Raw genomic sequence first — 20,859 nt, forward strand, 5'->3', positions numbered from 1 at the left:
GCAGGGAATTTGGTTCGGAGTTAAATGGCAAACACATTATTCTCCGAGTGACACAGAGTATGAGCATATTTTGCATGTGTGGAACGCACGCATGGAAGAACTTACGCGTGATGATGTAATCCTGTGTGAGCGTCTCTGCATGCTTTTGTTTGCGCTGGCTCTTCACTACGCACAGCTTGGCCCCCCTGGTTTTAGAAAAGAAAATAGAAAAACTGTTAGAAATTCTGGTCAGCCCATCAGATGAAAGACAGATGCCAGAACTAGAACAGTTGCTGATGAAACACGGTGGTGAAAATTCGTAATGGGAATGCATTTCATCAAGATTTTTTTAAAACACTTGCAGTTGACGTTTGTCAATACGAAAAAAAGTGCAACACTACTTTCATTTACATTTTATTCAACAAACCAGTTGATTCAAAGTTGCAGAGAAAAAAGGGTTTGACTGATGACTGTTTGCATGATTATGACTCATTTGAATGAGAACACATAAACCAACAATGAGTTTATCATTGGGAGACTTGTTTGTTGCTACAGGCTTCATTTCTTCACACAACCATTTATAATATATCTGATGTTGTCCATTAAACATTTAAGACTTAGAAAAGCCAGAAGAGCCTGCTGCACTGAGCTGCACTTTTGATCACGTGATTGATACGCATGGCAAAAAAAAAAAAACAGAACAAAGAAAAAAATTAAACCATGAAAGAATCGCGAAATCATAAAAGCCGACAGTGTTCAGGTGCACATTCACTTCTTCTTATAATTTATATCTAAAGTGGTGGAACTTAAACTTATTTTAGATTTACTACAAACAAACTTAACCATTTCAAGTTTTGTTTTTAATCACTTAGAATAATGTGTGAATAGTGATAGTATCAGTGTACTCTGGGTTTGGGTTGTAGCAATAATGTTTGGTTCAATAGGAACAAAAAGCGATTATGAACTTAGATCTTTCTAGTTCACGTACATTGTCGTATATTTTTATGAAAACACAACTTTCCAATCTTCCTCCTGACCATTATCTTAGAACCTTCTTAGCAAAACTCTGGCCACAACTAAAAATACATTGCCCCCTTGTTGGGTTTTTCTCTGTAAAAATGTTGTGAGATGATTGTGTTGTATTTGGCGAGATATAAATACAATTGCATTGCTGTTTGATTTATTCTCTTTTGGGCTAGTATTATTGGGAGCAAAAGGTAAAACAACATCAGAAGTCTTGACTGCAACAAATATACCTGTGGCTTTTAACTGGGTCGTAGTACACCTTGGCCAATCCGTTCGAAGTTCCCGCCATTATCTGGTTAAGTTTAGGATGCCACAAGCAGCGGACGACACTCTGCGAAACACAAAAAGAAAGACAGAAATGACATGTGACCGTTATTGCTTTGTTTTTATCATGCTACAAAAGTTATAGGCCGTACTTACAAGAAGTTCACACGTTAAAAAAAAAAAAAAAAAAAAAAAAATCAACAGCAGGTTAAATAACTTTCTTTATAGTTATTTGAGGCCATATTTGAGCTTCCCAGCCTACAAAAGATAGCAATCACATATTATTGTGAGAGTGTGTGACCTAGGCTGTGGTACGGTAGGGATCAGTCCCAGTGCGCTCGGCTACTCCAGTTGACTATATTTGGTTGTTGGGATGAGGGTTGGATCCCTCAGTCTGTGTGTGACAGATGGCCGAGTGCCAATAGGCAAATGTGACCACATTTATCCAGAGGTGTGGGTGTGTGTAAGAGAGAGAACAAGAGGCAGGGAGAGACAGATACAAACATAGTTGTTGGACGGTGATAAAGATTCCTCTGTTATGTCTGTGATTTGTGAGCAACAGTAGAAAGCTAGTCGTAGTTGTAGTAGTAGTAGTAGTAGTGCCTCTTTTGTCCAGACACTGTTAAACCTTAACTTACTTCTGTACTGAATTGCGGGTGAGCCACATGTATTTTTGCATATTGCTGTGACTGCCGGTGTTGTAGCTGAACTGGTGAATTCAACAGAGTGTACTTTTAACACGTATCAATGTGGAACAGAGAAAGGAGTATAATGGGGGTGTAGGACAGTAATGTGGGATGGGGGGTGGGTAGGACGATGACTGAGACGTCCAGATTCTGTGACAGTGAAAGCTGCTTAACGCCCAGCTGTTCAGCTTCCCACCAGGATACCAGAGAAAGAAGTCTCAATCGCACACACGCACACCAGAGGACAGACACGCGGACGTACACCGACAGAGATACACACACGCATGCCGAGTTACATTTTCTCCCCGCAAATGATACAACATTTTAACTTATCATGGACTTAAAAACACGTGTCATTCCTTGAGTTTATTTTTGCCAACATTTGAACATGACTTTTACTTTGCACATGTTGGCGGGGGGAAATAACACAGTCCGCTAAAATATAACTCAAAACTAACTTACACACAACTACATTCTGCTGTCAGCAGCTCAGTGGCGTGTTGCTCATCGGATAGATGAGGGTTAATCTGCTCAAATGAGCGTGCAGTAATTGACAGAAAGATTTGGAAAACGCTTTAAACGGGATGTACTTAACGTGAGCATCACAGATTCAATGTCATATACTGGTTGACAGATGATGGCATAAATAATTAAGTTCAATGATCATCATAATAAGCCCAAAGGTAAATATGTTCACATTACACACACTATATACGCACTCCACTTCTGTAAATTGAGGCATCATGCAGGTTAAAACAATACGTTTAAACTAAAGGAATCTCCTTATAGACAATGCTTAACCATAGTAAGGGTAAATCATATCAACACGTTATAGTATCAGGAACATCTGCAAACTATGTGTTTTGGTGTGAATGTGCAATGCCTCATGTGCGACATTGAGACATTGCTTGGTCATTACCAACACATGCCCAATAGCCCACAAACAGGCGGGAAAACCAAAAGACAAACACGCCCAGATGACTGTGGTCTAGTCAAGTTCAGCAAATTGCTTCTTCAGACCCAAACAAATCACTCTGTCAACAGTGGTGCAAGTCTAACCGGGAGAGAAGCGCAGTCTGAAACAGCCCCGCTGAATGGGGCCCACCTAAACTGCATCCACTCACAAGTCCGCAGCCAAACACAGCTCAGTCCAGACCAACCGTACGACTGCCTTCCAGATATTCAGAGGAGCGTGTTTATACTCCAGGAAATGCTGTTTACACTTCATGTCCAGAAAATTACATCACATCAAGAGGGAGGAAACTTTAATCAGTCGGTTCTTCAGTAGCAGCCTTCTATGTCCCATCAGATTAAAATATCAAAGACTGACTATTGATGAAGAGGAGAACACACTCAAGATGTATACTGATTATAAAATAAAGCTATGGATCGCTGATGCAACACAACAGTCAGCTGAGCTTCTTGTTCAGCCTCTGGTGAGTGGATCCAAATGTGCACGGATTCTACAAACTGAGCAACGCAGGCCAAGGGAATAAAGTTTTGGGAAAGGAGAACAGCACTTTAAGTACTTCAGCCACACACGCATGCACACGCAGGTATACTGTCCAAGAAATCTGTAATTAGAAAGAGCTACCACACTGATACAATGGGCCTTTGCATCTTGTAAGATTTGCTTGGTAAGACGCATAAAAAGAACTGAGTTCGGGCCTCTTTTCTACTCTCCCCACCCATGGCTGCATTTAATGAAAGACCACCCTCGTTTTTATCAAAGGCCCAACCTAAAAAGCCTGAAGCCTGGCTCAAGGACGGTTTACTGTTAAAGAGCTACCATGCAAGAAGTACTGGGTAAAACATGAGCAATAACACATTTTATTCCCTCATAACAAATTTAAAAAAAATACATCAGATTTGGCTCAATATTGAATACCTTGTCTTCTAATATGGATATTTTTCCAAGTGCCCAAAACACTATATCATTGGAAAGCTATATGTGTTTCTGATACATGTGTGTGGGTGTAATGACATTTGTGCACTCCTACAATGAGCTGTAAATATGTCTGTCTTCACCTCCACCTCAGGTGAGCCTCTCGGTCTGCTGGAGTTTTTTACAAGTGGATTTTGCTCTCCTGCCAACACAGAGATTTGTTCTGAACTCAAAGTATTCCTCAACTTCCATACCCTTGTGAAAATCCTCTCGGGTAAAGAGAGCCAACTGGGAGGCTTGTCTGAGGTGGATGTGAAGAAAAGAGACATTCGAGATGCACAAAATATATTCCACACATACGCAAATTGGAAAACACCTGCAGAGTTCTAACTATGCACATAAATGTCGAAGTACAGACAAACAAATATTAACACGCATATACCAATTAAGATACACGCAAAAAAGTTCACCAAAAGTATGCATGAGTAATTTTGTTACTATAATAGCCCCATAAAGGCACACAAGGGCAATTTAAATTTCCAAGTAGAAAAATTCAGAAGTCAGTGTACTAACAAAAAAAAAACACACACTTTTCCAGAGACTGCATGAAGCCTGCAGCTCAAATTGAGCCAAAAATGTAATGCTTTGCTCGCAGGCAGGATCTCACCTGGCTCCTGCCCCCTCTGATGGGTGAGGATAAGCTTAAGCGTGTCTGAAATATTTACCAAACAGGCCTGAATCAGCCTCTGCTCCCAAACGCATCCCAGAATCCAGGTCTGGGGTTATGTAGACTGTTTAGGTAGAAATGATTGGTGGCCCTTCCTTTCACCCGGCTGCCTGGTACGACACTTTATAAAGACTGCACTTAAATTCTTGGGCCATCCGAGAGGCAGACGGCAGATGTAAACACAGTAAATAGCACATTCATCAGGTTCACTGAGTGCACGTCAACCAGAAATAACTGATCTGCTCCACAAAGTTACATTTTACTGCGTCAAAATCATTTGACAATATGAGGTTAAGTCACCACAGTGTGAGGTTCAATAACAATCAACTGTCACAGAGTCGTTTTTTTCTCTAATTGTACGGGTAGTGTGTAAAATAACACAGACTGCATTAAAATGAACAAACTAACTAATCAAAACATTTCTCCAAAAAGAGCTGGTTATCAAAAGTTTATTTTTACATGCTAATTTAAATAATAATAATAATATCTTGGAAAAAGATAAATAGTAATATACATTTTAAAGAATGAAATGAAGATGTAGATAAACTAAAACAAAACAAACTCTATTTAGATTTATCATGTGCATAAATACCTTTAACGGCATCATTCTTGAAAATTTGCTTCTTGAAAATCTTTCTCCTCTTGTGATAAAGTCAGGTTGAATATCTTAAGAGTTTTATTTGAAAGGGAAAAGCGTAACTAAAATACGTCACGATATAGAAATCAAATAGCAAAGCAACAGGTGGTCTTTACCACGGTTTTTTTTCCCCTGCAGAACTGTGCTGCAATTTTGAGAGAAATCTTCTGAACAGCACAAAGTGTGAAGAGCGAGGAAGAGGGTTTTTGCTGCGTTTCCAGCGAAGCTGAGCTGAAGCTTTCAGGGGGTTTCTCACAATGGCAGATGGTGGAACAAGGGAAAGGCCAATGGAAAAATCACTTACAAATGTTTACCCTCTTCAGTAAAGTGAAAGAGAAGACACACAGAGTGATGCAAGGGGAGGAAGGTTGTTAAGTTCTAAACAGACTCTTTGACCCAAAGTGTCTGGGGGTCTTCTGTTTGATGCTGCCTACAGTCAAAGAGGGTGCAAATGTTACAGACGACTATTTAAAAGCGTTCGTGGAGGCTCAGTCAAGGTTTGGAATCCTACAAAGAAAACTATTAACTTCTCAAATCAAACAACCAACAACCACCCTTGTGACCATTATATTGCTTGCAAATGAATAATGCCACCTACCGTTTCTGAGTGACACCATTATTATCAAACACTAAAAAGTCAAGAGGGCTTAAATGGAGCAGTGTTTAGCTCTGTCAGGTTGGTGGACTGTCACACTTTAATTACCAGCAGAAAAAAGAAGCTCTGGCAATCTACAGAGGAGACAACTGCAAAGACAAGAAATAAAAGTGGAAGACATTAAGACAAAACAGATTCGTTTTTTTCAAAAGTATTATTTTGTAGTATGTAGACATAGACCATTGATTTGTTTTGGGTTTTTTTTTTTTTTTCAAATCAACTGACAGTGAAATGTTAGGTTAATATGGAGAAAGCTATATCTAGCACATATTTCAGATATCTTTGAAACAATCAACGCTGAAGTGTCTTTCAATTGTAAACTCGACTGCCCAGATGGAAAGTGAGTACATGTGTTAATACCTTTCCTTTAATTTCCAGTGTTTTAAATTCTGAAGGGAAGTGTCAAACTTTAACAACTGGCTGTCCTCCCTTACTCTCAGCTCGTACAACTGTGTGGTGTGTGGGGCACACTTAGTGTGGAAGCTGTGCCAAGGTTTGCAAGATAACAGCAGCTGGCTGGCAGTGGAGGAGGAGCACTGACACACACAAACCCATCTTTTGTCCAGTCCCCCCCCCCCCCCGACTCCAAAACATATTCATTCACTGGCTTGTGTGAAAGTCCCGCGCCTGAGCCAGGGAGACCAACTCCGAAGGCATTAGTCTGTCAGAACTCAATGTTATGACTATGGACAGGCACTGCTAACTCTGCTGAAAAGGGCTCGAAGAAGCAGAGACAGAAGAGGAGATGGAGCAGGAATCAACAAAAAAAAGCGTTTCTCCTGTCGACAGTACCTCTGCCTTTCATTTCAGCACCTATGGCTGGTTGCCTTCACTAAATGGATTTCTGAGAAAGCGGGATTTGTGCAAAGCACATAGCATGCTAATGTGTGTGCCTATGAATGGAATATGCGGATTGTGTCCATAGATAATTTGATTTCATATATAACTAAAAGGCGCGCGTATAAAAGCATCAATAGCCATTCTGCCAACACTTTGAGGGAATGAATCGCAGTAAAAAAAAAAGGTCACATTACGGGACGTTCTCCTCGGGCTGACATGAAGCCTTTTTATAAACTTTCCTCTTTTACTTTCATTTCCCTCAATAAATCCACTCATCGCTTTTGATATTGAATCCTCTTGTAGTGTTAAACGAGGCAATATACACAGATCGACCGTTATCGCCACTGACGCGTCAAGTGATTATTCCTCATTACCTCCATATGTTAGTGTGTAGAGCAGTAAGTGAACATTATGTCGCCAAAGTTGATGTGATAGAAGTGGAAGAGTCAGGATCTGCGGTGTTACTGCAACAGAGTCATGTGCTGCAAAGGCTCATTAATACGAGTAGGGACCAATTGAAGTAAATGTTTATTGTGGTTCTGATAGAAATGTGTCAAAACACAGATTGCAGCACTGTTTGTTGAATAAGGGGCTACCGCAGTCCAATCAGCTCAGGATGACACCTGTCCACCTCTAAAAGCACCAACCATGGAACCCGACAATCAGAGCTGAGCCTCAGTGCAGTAGCAGGAGTTTATGAATCCCGTGTTCTTTGGATGACTGGGCAACATGTCAGTCACTTACCTGGGGAACACATAGAGCACTAACATGCGGGGGTGCTGTGAAATGCTTTGGACGATGTTCAGCTGGAAAACCATTGATCCTGCCATCTATTTGACGTGTACCTCCTCTTAAGCACTGTTGCAAACCACATAATGAAAACCATCCTTCAGGAGGGTGAAGCACATGAGTGAATTGAAACAGGTCATGAATGGTTCGAAGTAACAGTGTTGACTTGGTCTCAACACTCCTCAGATCTTGACCTAATTGAGCATTTGTGGGATGTGCTGGACAAACAAGTCAAATCCATGGAGGACTGTGCTGTTGGGCAAGTGGTCATGATGTTATGGCTGATAGTTGCACGTTCTACTAAAATGTTTCAGACAGAGAATGAAGGAGCCAAAGGTGCGTCGTTTCCAGTTGAGCCTGCTACAGGGCAAACCCAGACAAAAAGAACAGTTCCTATTTTTCTAAGAAAATTGATTCATCAGTGAACATTTTAGGTAATTTTTCAAAACTTGTGTTTCAAGCATCATTACTTATTTATACAGTGTAACCCAGTTTTTGCAGCATCCACATAGTTGCATAATCTGTAATAAGTAATACACATTTAAATAAACATTTGTGGGAAAGGTATTACACAATCTGTGTAGGTTTTAATTGGAAGTTAAATGAATCTCAAAACCAGGGCTTCACTTCTTGAAATGGGGTTTTGTCTGCTGCTTGTGTTTTCAAGAAGCAAAACCAAATAAAAACATTTCAAGCCTGCAGTTTTGTTGGAGCCCAAACCACTTACGTGAAGAACAAATACCCGGCACACTGGTCTCATTATGTGCTATTATGGATTCATTATGTTCTTTTTTTTCCCCATTGTTGATCATATAAGGAGCCTTCTTTTTGTCCGTAACCCACATATCATATCAACCAGTTAAAAAACATGCAGTAATGAGAGCAGCTGTGAGGATTAAGTCAGCACTTACTGCATTGGTGACTTCGATATCGTAGACCCTCTGAAAAGAAACTCGGTCAAAGAAAACCAACTTCCCGTTTCCCTCATCCTTCTTCACTGATGTCCCCGTTACGAGGAGCTTGTCGTCCGGGCTGAAACAGCAGTCGGTCCTGAGAGGGAAAATTACACAACATCAGCTCATAATCCTCACATGGGGACTCGTATGTGGAGCAGCAAACAGGCAGATTTTCATTACGATGACAGTTGAGAAAACTCACATGGAAAAGTAGTTGGTAAGTCCTGTGGCTACATGGACAGGCTTCCTAAAGTTCCGTATATCCCATGTCTTCAGCGTGTCATCACCTAAAGAAGAATTGTTGGAGGGCAACAGGAAAAATTGTAAATTACAAGTTTTCCGTTATGAAAAGTCACCGCAGTGCCACCTTTGTCTGAGCAGACAGAGGTCCTCTCAGATTTATTTTATATTTACGCAACAGAATTATGCTGGGTGAAGGACTCTTATGCAGAGTTATTCCTGTTTATGTCTGAGATAAAAACCTCTGGACTAGATTTAATACCTCGAAGAAACTGATGTTATTCTGTGTATATTTCTTTGGAGTCATCTGTATTTGGTTTGAGATGGCCTCTGTTCATTTGAAAAGTCAGGAAGAGAATGGACATTTCTTTGCATCCAGATTATAGATTTTAAATGTGGGTCTGAAATTGTTATATATATATATGTATATATATATATATATAGTTTTATAGTTATATATATAGTTATATAGATAAATAGGAAAAGTCAGATGTGTCTGTCCATATTGCGAGTAAAATTTTTCTGGATTTATTTGCATAGCGACCTTGCCTGACCTTATCATATTTTCGTAAACTAAACATAAAAAAATTTTTTTATTCACGGGTCATATTTGTCAACCTGAACTAAAATATCAGGGGCTGTTTGAAGGAATGTGTGCGGTTCGGCAGTATCAAAAATCAAATTGGCTATTCTTTCTGATGTGGACTGCATGTGCAACAGCTGAGTGTAAGATGAGGCTATAGTCTGTTGCTCACCCCCACGTGACGCGAGAGTGGTACCATCGTAGGAGAAGGCGAGGCAAGAAGTGTCTGATCCCGGTGTGTGGGCTTGTCGACAGTGGAACTTTGTGTGAACCTGCAAGGAAAATGAGAATATTATGCAAAACCACGTTGATTTATAAAGACCCTGCCGTTTCAATAAAAACGTTTAGCCATGGGAATTATTGACTATTAATATCAGAAAAGAGGTTTTGTAAAGTTCTGCTGTACAAAACAGCTCACACTTGGCTTCAGCAGTCTGGTCTGTGGCTGCAGAAACAAAAAGTCCTTTTTATTCTCTCGCTTGAAAACTACACAAGGTTTCCATTTCGGCCGTATAATATATTTGACTACGAAGCCCACGAGAACTCATGAAATACTAGCAACTTAACACAAGGTACCCGCCGCACTCTTTAGCAAGACTAAAACACAGACATTTACCTTGGCACTCGGCTCGGTGCCTGATTGACAGATGGCTTTTTTAGATTTTTCCTACCTGGAAAAAAAAAAACCAACCCAGTATTATAATATTCCTTCTGTGCCCAGTTTACCAGCCAAGAACACATAAAACAGCCAAGTCTATCAGCAGCCACGAGCTCGCACCACCCGTTTTGATTCCTTGATCAGATAAGTCCAGCTTAAGAGCTACTGACAACCACCAGGTTTAATCAGAACAATATGGCAATTTTGGATGATAAACGGCATCGATAGCAATAACTGGGTGGAAAAAAAGGTGAACTGAAATGGAAGCCCAGAAGGTTGGTATGTTCGATTCTGAAGACAAGACTGTATCATCAAGTTAATCCTCTTTGGTTAAGAAACAATAGGAAGCGCGATATAAAAGCAGATATAGCACACACAGGACTGAGGTAGTGCTTTAACCAAATCATGTGTATAATTCTGCCCTTGTGACCGTTTAGCCGCAATGTTTCTATATACAGTATGAGAATGTGATCTTACTCAGCCTGTCTGTGATGATCAGCATGCATCACTGAAAACCAAGTAGGCTAAGTGACATTTCATCTGAGGTCGTTGTATAGAGGTGAGGAAAGACTGATTACAAAAGCCAGAGCAGATATTATCTCGTCTTCACAGAGTGCAGACAGATACATCTCAAATAACTGGATAAAGGAAATTTAATATTTCTAAATATGCCTAATAATTAGCCCCAGTCAATTGGAGCCATCTACAGTAACCTCTCATCTCAACAGCTGTTTCCAAGATGTTCTGTTCTCCCATGTGTCTCTTCAGTACTCACCAAATAAACTCTGTACTACTATAATGCACAAAGTGTGTGCCAAGTCTGCAGCTTGAGACTGGAAACAATCCAGCTGTACAGCAACTTACTGTAGATACACTAAACTCTGTCAGGACACCAAGCAATAAGATGGTTTCACATCCTCTTAATTACTTTACTTTTATAAACCAGGTATATATATTAAATACATTGTTGATTAATCAAGAACTGAACCATTTAAAGACATCTGCATTTATTTAGGCCATATTCATTTATATTTGGAAGCATTAACTTCAAGAAAGGCTCCAGTATCTAATTTTATCAAAACATTACAGTGAAGCCAAACAATGTAGGCCACACCCACAGGCTTAGAAACATACAAGGAACATTCATGTTGGCTTCTTAAGGCTTCCTCACACAGCACAAATATAGCAGTTTTCTAAGTTTCGTACTTGACACACTGTGTAAAACATGTTTCACAGACTATTTCTGCAAAGAATGGGATGCTCACCTTTCCTCATCACTAAATATTCCGCAATAGTGGTACTATAACAAAGTGGAAGCGATTGGGAACAACAGTAAGTCAGCCATAAAGTGGTAGGCCACGAAAAACAACGGAGCGGGGTCAGCGGATGCTGAGGCACATAGTGAGCAACTTTTTGTCAATAGCTACAAACCTCCAAACATCACATGATCTTCAGATTAGCTCAGGAGCTTCATGGAGGGTTACCATGGCCAAGCAGCTGCATCCAAGTCTTACATCACCAATCGCAATGCAAAGTGTCGGATGCAGTGATCTAAATTACACCACCACTGGACTCCAGGGTAGTAGAGACATGCTCTTTGGAGCGACCGATCACGCTTCTCCATCTGGTTAGGCTCGGCCCCTTAAATTCCAGTGGAAGGAACTCTGAAAACTTCAGCATACCAATACATTTTAAACAATTTCATGCTCCAAACTTTGTAATTTGTAATTTCTAGCCCCTTCCTGTTCCAACACGACTGAGCACCATTGCACAAAGCAAAGTCTATAAAGACATGGATGAGCCAGTTTGGTGTTGAAGAACTTGACTGCCCAACGCGTAGAGTCCTGACCTCAACCCATTAAAACACTTTTGAGATGAATTCAAGCAGAGGCTGTGAGTCAGGTCTTCTCATCCCACATCAGTGTCTGACCTTAAAAATGCCTTTCTGGAAAAATGCTAAAAAAAATTCACGTAAACACACTTCAAATCCTTGTGGAAAACCACCTGGGAAAAGTTGAAGCTGTTGTACCAACGTCATATCAAATCTTAGGGTTCAGTAATGGGATGTCACTCAGGTGTTTGAAAGCAGACAAGCCTGTTAATACTTTTGGAAATATAGTGTACATCCATTTATAAGAACAGTCACAAAAGTTGTAGACTATATTTAAGGACTTCCCACATTTTTGAATTATTATGGATTTTGTAGTCTATGGTTCCTAACAAATAGCCCTAAAGGCATTGATTTACAAATTTAAAGATACCGATCACCACATTTCAGCAAATGTTTGTCATTTCTACCTCAGAAAATGAATCATTCATTAATAATCTCATAAGATGTGTAGGTATTAAGTGTTAGTCACCCAATATTTTATTTTCAGCATCGACAGAAATGCCTTGCTGCGTTGAAATTTCTCAGCTTCCTCCCACGTACAATTCCCAGCGCCTTCGTATTCACCTGACCCGAGTACACAGATTGATCATTACTTGATGCTGGTGAAGCAAGAGTCTGAGAAGTAGGCTTTCGAACTCTCAAACAAACATAACCTCGGCTTATACGGCTACATTTTCATTAATTCTCAACGGAATGCAAATAAATCAGTGAAAAGAGAATTGCTGCAACGCTGGCGTTTCACCAAAGAAAGGTGGATGAGGAATTTGAAGTGAGCACAGTGTGGAAGACAGATAAGATAAAGAAATATAGAGAAAAGCTGGCAAAAATTGCAGGAGAGAGTGGAGCGTGAGGTGAATGAGTGATGTGCTCTGGTGATAACAGAAGGGAAACGAGGCCATACTTCACTTCCAAAGTAAGTGGAGGGAAGCTATTAACTTGCACGAGACAGATAACACTGTTACCTTGGACTGGAGATAACAGGGATTACACTTTTTCAGGTCTTGGCCATTTAGTCTGCCTGGCCTCTGTGGGATAATTTTATGCTCCCCTTCATCACTTTACTCACAGATTACGTCTGACTCAAGTCCATCCTTCATTTGTTATCTTTGAATATCGTCCTATTCTTTTATTTGCGGCTTTTAAATAGAAAAAAAATAAAAGTGAACAGGTCAAATTAACACGGGCACATTTTTAATCTTTACAGCATGTTAATTCCAGCCTAATCAGCAGCAGGTAAAGTATAATGTGTGACACTTTACTCATGCATACACACTGACCTCTGTCACTTCCATATTTGGTGCCAATTCAGTGAGGATGCATGACAGACAAAAAGGTTGAGTGGATTCAACAGACTATAAACAGGAGGTTGTACAAATTAACATAATTATGTAATTATCTTTTGCATATCGCATTCTCCATCCGATGTATTAAAAAAAAGAATTGCAGGGTGTGAAACTACAACACTAAATCTGACTATCGATGCCGTGCAACAGGCAGGTGATGAAATCTGTCCTTGCATAACATCAGTGAGCTCTGGAGACGTTCTTCCGTCTCTCCAAATCAACCTGTCCCATGACCCTCACTTGCATATTTCACACCACGCACAACAGTTTGAGTCGACTAATAAACTCAGTTATGTGTTCTTGTCTGACATGTGAATCATTCCACAAAGTTTCCACCCTCACCTTCTCATCTGACATCTTCTTTTAAGATTAACACCATATGCCGTGAACACATGGTGGGTTTTGACCATCTCTAGGGTCTCCTTTCTTTAAGCTCAAGAGAATTGTTCCTTTTTATGATAAAAAAATATGTTGTTGCCATACTGCTGCACAAACAGATGATGCAAAACACTGCTCAACTCTGGAATACATTATGAGAGGGAAAACAGAATAACAATGCAAAACATTAACCTTCAAACATGTATAAATACAACGCACACGGTTACAGGAAATAACACATTTATACTAAACAGCAAACTGAAAAGTTCACATTTTATAGTCATTTCGTAGTTATTCTAGCCGTTTATTGCCGACATACGCCCACTTCATCTATTTCTAGATCATATATCGTCGTTGTGAAAGCTTGAGTGTTTACTATCCTGATGTTGGCTGGCATTGGTAGATGCCATGGTGTTTGCTTCCTGTGATAATCTACACAGCCGGCTCATGAAACCAGATTCTCAAACAGTGTTTGAACCTCCTCTCACGCCTTGTGACATCCTCTGTTAGCTATGACCTTCTCCCTGCCCAGCAGTCACCGGGCTGAACGATCACGTAACTCACACAGTGTTTTTCAATCAGTATACATCACTTGAAAAGAAAAAAAGAAAAAAAATCTTTTGTTTTTAATTGTCCGTATGCAGCAAGGATGAATGAAAATATACAGCAAAACCAAACGGGATGAAAAATGGTGATTCTAAAATATCCAGTGTAAAGGAGGGAGACGGGTTCAGTCCAAACACTGGCTTTAATTTGTGTGCCGGGATCAACCAAGTGACTAGTAAGCGGTTTAGTGGTGCACAGTTAATACGTTTTTGGTGGCAATGGGTGTATCTTTCTTTTCATCTCCAAAGCAAAGCCACTTTCCCCATTTTCATCAGTGCATGGCACTTTTAATGTGGGACTGTTTCATGCATGCAGACATATGTGCAAGCTCTCGCAGGCACACAGAGCCATAATCAACATCCACACACATTGGGCAGCAGCAGGACTTGATAAATAGCTGAAGGAACACAGCGTTGGGTTTCATCCTCAGCAAACTATGATAACAATCTACCGCAGCCCCGACTGTTTCAAATAACACTATCTTGAGCGTCAGTGTATAAATACTGCAAAAACAGTACGTGTCTGCTTCTGCCACACTTCTCAAGTCTGCACACCTGAAAGACATTGCGATGCTCATTTTGCGCAGTCAGTTTAACATCTCACTCTGACCTCTGGTACTGTTTGAGGATCAAGTGGCCAGACCACAGACCTGAACAGCTGCTCTGATCTTTCATGGAAATCAGCAAGTGGTGTTGCTGAGGCGGTGAGTGTCAGGGAATCACATTGGAGTGAACGTCCAGATCGTGTAAAAGTATGTCAAAGTAACAGTATTCTTAGGTTGCACTTTTACATAAAACGGTTTATGACTCTTTTTTTTTTTTTTCTACATGTATTGTTTCCAACTCCTGTTTAAGGCTCAAATCTGGGCACAGCAGCAGAAGCTCAGGCTTTCTTTTGTTGGAAAACATCTGTTTAAAGGTCAGTTACTGACCCCAAATGTAGAAAGGGCGAAATGGCGGAATAATCAAACCTGTTGCCGCACACAGAAACAGCATGCAAATGGACACTCTCAGATACTTTGTCAAAGCTAAAAAAAAAGAAGTTGTTGGACTAATTAGATTGATATTTTTAGTGCTTTCTCCACTGACAGGTTCCAGAGAGGTGTTCTCCACAACAATGCCTGGGACCATTTTTATGTCTCCTCATGTTCTTGTTCTTCTTTACTCGTGCAAAAGAGAATTTGATGAAATCATTGCATTTCGCGGAATTCCACCGACAATATTTCATAATCGGCGAAATCACAAAGACATTCACATCATCTAAAGTGCTTGGATTTATTGCAAATCATGTCGCTTGCACAATAGACCACAAGGTCGTCAGATATTGCATGTTCAGAAAATATTCTGCAGCACTACACACTAATTTTTTGTTAAGCACCAGCTGAATGACCGCTCCACAATAATCCGTTCAGTACAGCGCTTTGTCTCACTAAGGGCTGCACGGGGCTGAAGTCGACCCCAGCTGAGAATGGAAGATGGACAGGTCTAAACTCTATCATCGTACTTTGCAATGACGTGCAAATGAGATTATGTCAAATTCATAACTCATGTACATTAATCTACATGAAACAATCTTGTCAGATGACACTTTTCTTATATTTTGCAAGGTTTTACCTTTACCTGGTCTTTCTCAATCTACTTTATGAATACTGTGACTTGTTAAATAAAGCAGAAAAAAACAGTTAGTAGACTTTCCTTATATTAGGATGATTCTGGATGATAACCTGGCACAATGATTTGCACTCATGTGTGAGAGCAATTCATAAAAACAAAAATATAAAAGAAAAAAAAATGTGAACTACTTTATATGACTAAAGGAAAAAAGGAACAAAAGAGAACAGGATATTTTAATTATTTTTATGAACATTAAATGACAAAAGGCTCATGAGGGATTTCGGTTAAAGAAAGAGTTTGAATCATAAGAATGAATTTGAATATGAAGTGGATGAACTTTCCTTTTTTAAATGTATTTCTTTGCAAGGGAATACATTCGATTTGTAGTTATTAAGATGGATTACTGTGACAAAGCCACCTTCTTCAGAAAACAAATAAGGATTCTGTGTTATATAATGACAAGACTCCACACTGTGCCGTTGATGAAAACCACCTATTTTTGGGGTTCTGCTTTGAAGCCTGGAAACACGTAAGTTCACCGCTGACATCATAACATTCCTCGGATCTCTGTGGTAATGTTTTGGAACGAGGGCTGTGCACCCTAAATGTACCTTGTATCACAGAGTGCACATTACCTGGCAACCATTTAAATGCAGTCTTGCAATTCTGGCACGGAGCCCCTCTGGTCAGAGAATGAACATGCAATCACTCTCTGCGGCAGTCCGCTCAAAGGGACCTACTTGACTCCCATCACAGGATCAATCAACCCATGTCAGGGTTCAAGAACACAGTGTGTCATCTTCAATAGCTTCTCTTCAGCCTGAGCTGTGGATCAAGGTCATGTACGAGATTGATCGTGATTGATCTGCCTGCATATTCTGGCCATGAGTAATAGTGGCAAGCAACACAACAGGAGAAATGCCTCATTTGAGGGAGGCAGGGCACAGCAATAAAAGCACGGGGAGGTCAACTCCTTTTTTAGGCTTGTGGCTGAATTGGAGTCAGCAGCACAGGTTGCTGATTAGGGCAGAGGGCACCAACTAAATTCTTGAGCCATTCAGACAGGACAGGCTCCAGTGGTCAGGAAACAGACATGACTATTGTAAGCTGCTATGGGACACAGGGTAAATATTTAGCTTGGAGAAGGAGGGGTAATAAATTTTGAGAGCTTTAACTCAATCGTTGCAAACATGCTGCTATGAGCAGCCCAGAGGTGGGATCACGGGTGACGGGGGGGTGGGAGGGGAGAGAGACAGAGAGAGAGAGAGTGGGGGGGGGGGTGGGGGGGGAGTCTATACAACATGGATGCACATGGTAACAATAGGAAAGCAGTTACGAGGTGAAGGAATCCTACAAACTATCTTGTTTGTGTGTCCTTTGATTCCAAAGTTCACTCTTGGGAGTAATTATCATGCAGCCTACTTCCCATTTGACTAATCTGGATAAGCTCCTCTGTCCCATCAAGCTGTTCCAACTCACTAACTACAGCTTAATTGTTTGTATCTCTACTCCGACAAGCAAAAACAGAAGTATTCAACCGTGTCCACATATGGCGTTGGACTGACCAGCGGCGATGGAGCAGAACAAAGATTTGTGGAAATGTACAGGAAAAATAACATAATAGTCTTCATGTACGTAATAAAAGCTTTTACTCACAATTGAAATTTGTATTGCGCTGCTCGCCTGAGGTGGTCTTAAACAATGCCTGTGTGCGGTTCACTATCCATTTTATGTCCAACTTTGAGACGATTTATAGTGTTGTAGAGCTCTCAGGTGGGCAAAAATATTATTCACCTTGTAGAAAAAGCAACTTGTGAAACTGCTTGCAAATGAGCTGTTTGTACTCCAACACAATGCTATACAATAGGCTGACAATACTGGATTTACGAGTGCTGTCAATAGACCAAAACTCCCCCTTCAACTGAACGCACATCTCGTTTTTTTTTCTCTTTCTCCCTTCTTTCCAGCTGGTTCTTGGAGATTAATCTTGTCTGGGACTGAGAAACTATACAAAACTGCTCAAGCTCTCATGCCACTGATCCACAGGAAACAACACTGGCTGCCCAGACACAGATGCAACACTGTGAGGCCTCTGAAAGTAAAATTTAGGAGTCTACAGTCAAGCCTGAGCTGACCCAGAAGATCTATGTGATGAAAGATGGATTATCCTGAATGGAAGTCATTTGTATTCAGGGCGATGATTTGTCAAATAGCTCAAGTGAAAACAGCCAAATAAGCGGGTGCAAAGCATCCCGTGAGCCAAGATCAACTCTTACCTCAACAATGTGAAATTTAATGAAAGGAATGCAGACTTTGATCACCTAATTGTCAAATTAAGTAATTGTGGAAAATGTACAGAGGGTAATTGTGATTGGGCCTCCCAGCAACTTCCATGCAACTCAACTCAATCATCACACGTCAGGTAATTCACTTACGTAAGCAGACATTTTGAGCCGTGTTAGTTTATCGGCTCTCAGGGTACCGATGCTGATCTGTCAATAGGTTCCCGCTGAAGGTCAAAAACAAAACAATCTCACTAACTAATTACAAGAATCAGCTCAATCCCCTAACATTTTCCTACTGACAAAGTCATGTGAAGATTTCCTTTTTTAAGTAAAACGACTTCAACAAAATGAGACTGCAGACAGATTATTCATGTCAACATTGGCATTCTTACAAGGCTGATTTTGGCATGTTGCTATAGTGCGGTCTGTAACATCTGGTTTCTCCTCTCGTCTCCTTCAAGCATCCTTATCAACATTTAGAAATAAAATTCTTCGCCATTCACCTATCTGTCTTCTATACCACTTTACCAAACGTTAGGGTCGTAGGGTCCAATCCTAGATGAAATATTTTGTGAGTATAAGCTGCCATACAGCTCAGAAAAGGTTGGTACAACATTAGAAGATAGTTTTCAAGAATTTCATTTTCTGATTGGCACTGGGTTTTTTTTTTTTATTATATCTAATCACATTTTTATCCATCTTGGATCACCGCTAAAGAAATTTGTGAAATTGCGATAAAGAAATGTATGTCTACTTCATTCTTCTCTGCATCATTACTTTGGTTGACATGTTTTCATTTTACAAATTGTATTTCCTTTTTTTTGAAGCAAAAACTTTGCATTGGGTTCGAAGGTTAAATCTATATAACTAAACAAATTTAACCTCGGATAATGATAGTTTCATAAACGAAGCGAGAAGGTGACATCAATAATGTTTTCATTATGTACAAGTTGGCTTTACATGGTCAGCTACAAGTACAAAGTCTTAATCTTTTTGACAGATTTTCCATCCATCTTTTTTAATCATCCCTCTTAAAAAAAATATTTTTTTTTTAGAACTACATACAAGAACTACATACTAATCAAATCAAATAGTTCCAATGTATTTATTTGTTCTAACTCAAGTAATATTTATGGACACTGTGTAAATATTGAAACAGGAAGAGAGCTGAAGAGAGAGTAAAAGATGAGAATATTATTCAACAACTTTTGAGAGTGACTTCACAAAAAAATTGTCTGAATACTGAATATTCCCAAATTCATATATATCTAAGAAAGGCATTTTGAATCCTGCAGTATTCGTGAGCTGTTGACCTCTGGCCTATGTGGCCTGTGACCGGATGACCTCAGAGTGTCACGATTCTGCCGTGGGAAAACAGACATCCGACATTTACAATGCACATTGCTGTGGTTGGTATTTATGCGTTTCCGGACTCACGCTGAGATTTCGGTCCCAGATCTGAATGGTGCCATCTTGGCAGCCTGCTGCGATGAGCTTCCCGTCGCGGCTGTAGGTGCAGCACGTGGGGATGACCTTCTTCCCCTGGAAGGAACGGGGCTTGAACACAGACTTGTGCTTCTTCTCCGACTGCACATCCCATGTGCGAACGGTGCTGTAGACAGACAGAGAATTTAATTTATCCTCACTCAACTGTCATGGAGCGGTAATAAAAACAGCTTTCTGTCAAAACCTATTTGATCATTAACGCCACCCGCCACCACAATAAATCACACGGAGAGATACAGTGCGCCCTGGTGATCCTCGTGAACCGCAGGTTATTCAGTTCTGTGCTGCACGGCGAGGAGTTTTGCAAACAGCAGAACAGTACATCAGTCTGACAGATATGCCTGAAGCCTCCATGAAATCCTGATTCTCCTCCCTACATCTGTTGAACACATTATACAACTTACAGCACAGTGGAGACATTTTAAATTCAAACTTTTCATATCGTAAATGTGGAAGATTTTATTCGAATGTCATGAAGTGTAATAAGAGCCCCTCATTTAAACGTCACAGGTTCATCAACACTGAACACATTATAGTTATACGAGATGGGCATTGACATAAAATTAAAAGAGAGTATATTCACGTAGACCATCAGTTACAAAGTTGAAAGGGAAAAAGTGCAAAAAGAATTGATTGATCAAAGATCCCCTCAGACAAAGAACAGAGTCCCTGTGCAGATTAGAACAGGGTGAAACATTCCCCCTTTGACCCGACTTGCATGACGTACTGTCAAGAAGCTGTCGGAGCAGCAGATGCTGCATACAACTTCTTCTGAATTCAAACCTGAACGGCTAATACACAGCTGTATCTTCAGCTCGCACATCTTATTCCACTCGCCATTCACCCCTTTCAGAGTTTCGGAGAAATTCTGAGAGGAAAACAAAATATCAGACGCAATGACAGAACAACAACATGCACAATGTTGACATTAGCGTAAGTTGAACTCAGATGGCTGCCAGTAATGCAAGTCACGAAAAAATGCAGCCTCCCACATCTATTTATTGAAAGACATTGCAAGACACAAACAACCAAACCTCTCACACACCCACACAACACTCACAGCAGGACAGACTACATCCAAATGTGTCTGTGACCTGCGGCTTGCCTCGGTGAGCATCTTGGCCTGTGGGTCAAGAGGTCAGCAAAGGAGTGTAAACACACAGGCCGAGCTCCCACTATAACAGCCAGGCAAAGGATTCCTCCGTGGCTGGTTGCAAAGTCACAGACACACACACACACTCAACTGTGTTTGGATAAGTCCAACATTGTGATACAAATGCCAGCTCAAGACATATGGTTTCAGTAAGAGCTG

At 40.4% G+C, this 20,859-nt stretch overlaps 1 protein-coding gene across 2 annotated transcripts in view; it reads right to left on the minus strand.

The window, feature by feature from the left end:
• Positions 1-20,859, minus strand: part of wdr70 (WD repeat domain 70) — a 41,457-nt gene that overhangs the window by 7,441 nt on the left and 13,157 nt on the right. For both annotated transcript variants that reach the window (XR_013936950.1, XM_080510284.1), the window contains exons 10-15: positions 19,479-19,653; positions 9,440-9,539; positions 8,647-8,731; positions 8,400-8,538; positions 1,236-1,336; positions 106-185 (exon numbers count right to left, since the gene is read on the minus strand). Coding sequence is in view for 1 of the 2 variants with exons in the window: in XM_080510284.1 (XP_080366410.1) it covers positions 106-185; positions 1,236-1,336; positions 8,400-8,538; positions 8,647-8,731; positions 9,440-9,539; positions 19,479-19,653 (680 nt within the window). In the remaining variant the exon portion in view is untranslated. The remainder of the gene's footprint in view (positions 1-105; positions 186-1,235; positions 1,337-8,399; positions 8,539-8,646; positions 8,732-9,439; positions 9,540-19,478; positions 19,654-20,859) is intronic.

The sequence above is a fragment of the Blennius ocellaris genome, assembly GCF_963422515.1.
Source record: "Blennius ocellaris genome assembly, chromosome: 15".
Taxonomy (NCBI): domain Eukaryota; kingdom Metazoa; phylum Chordata; class Actinopteri; order Blenniiformes; family Blenniidae; genus Blennius; species Blennius ocellaris.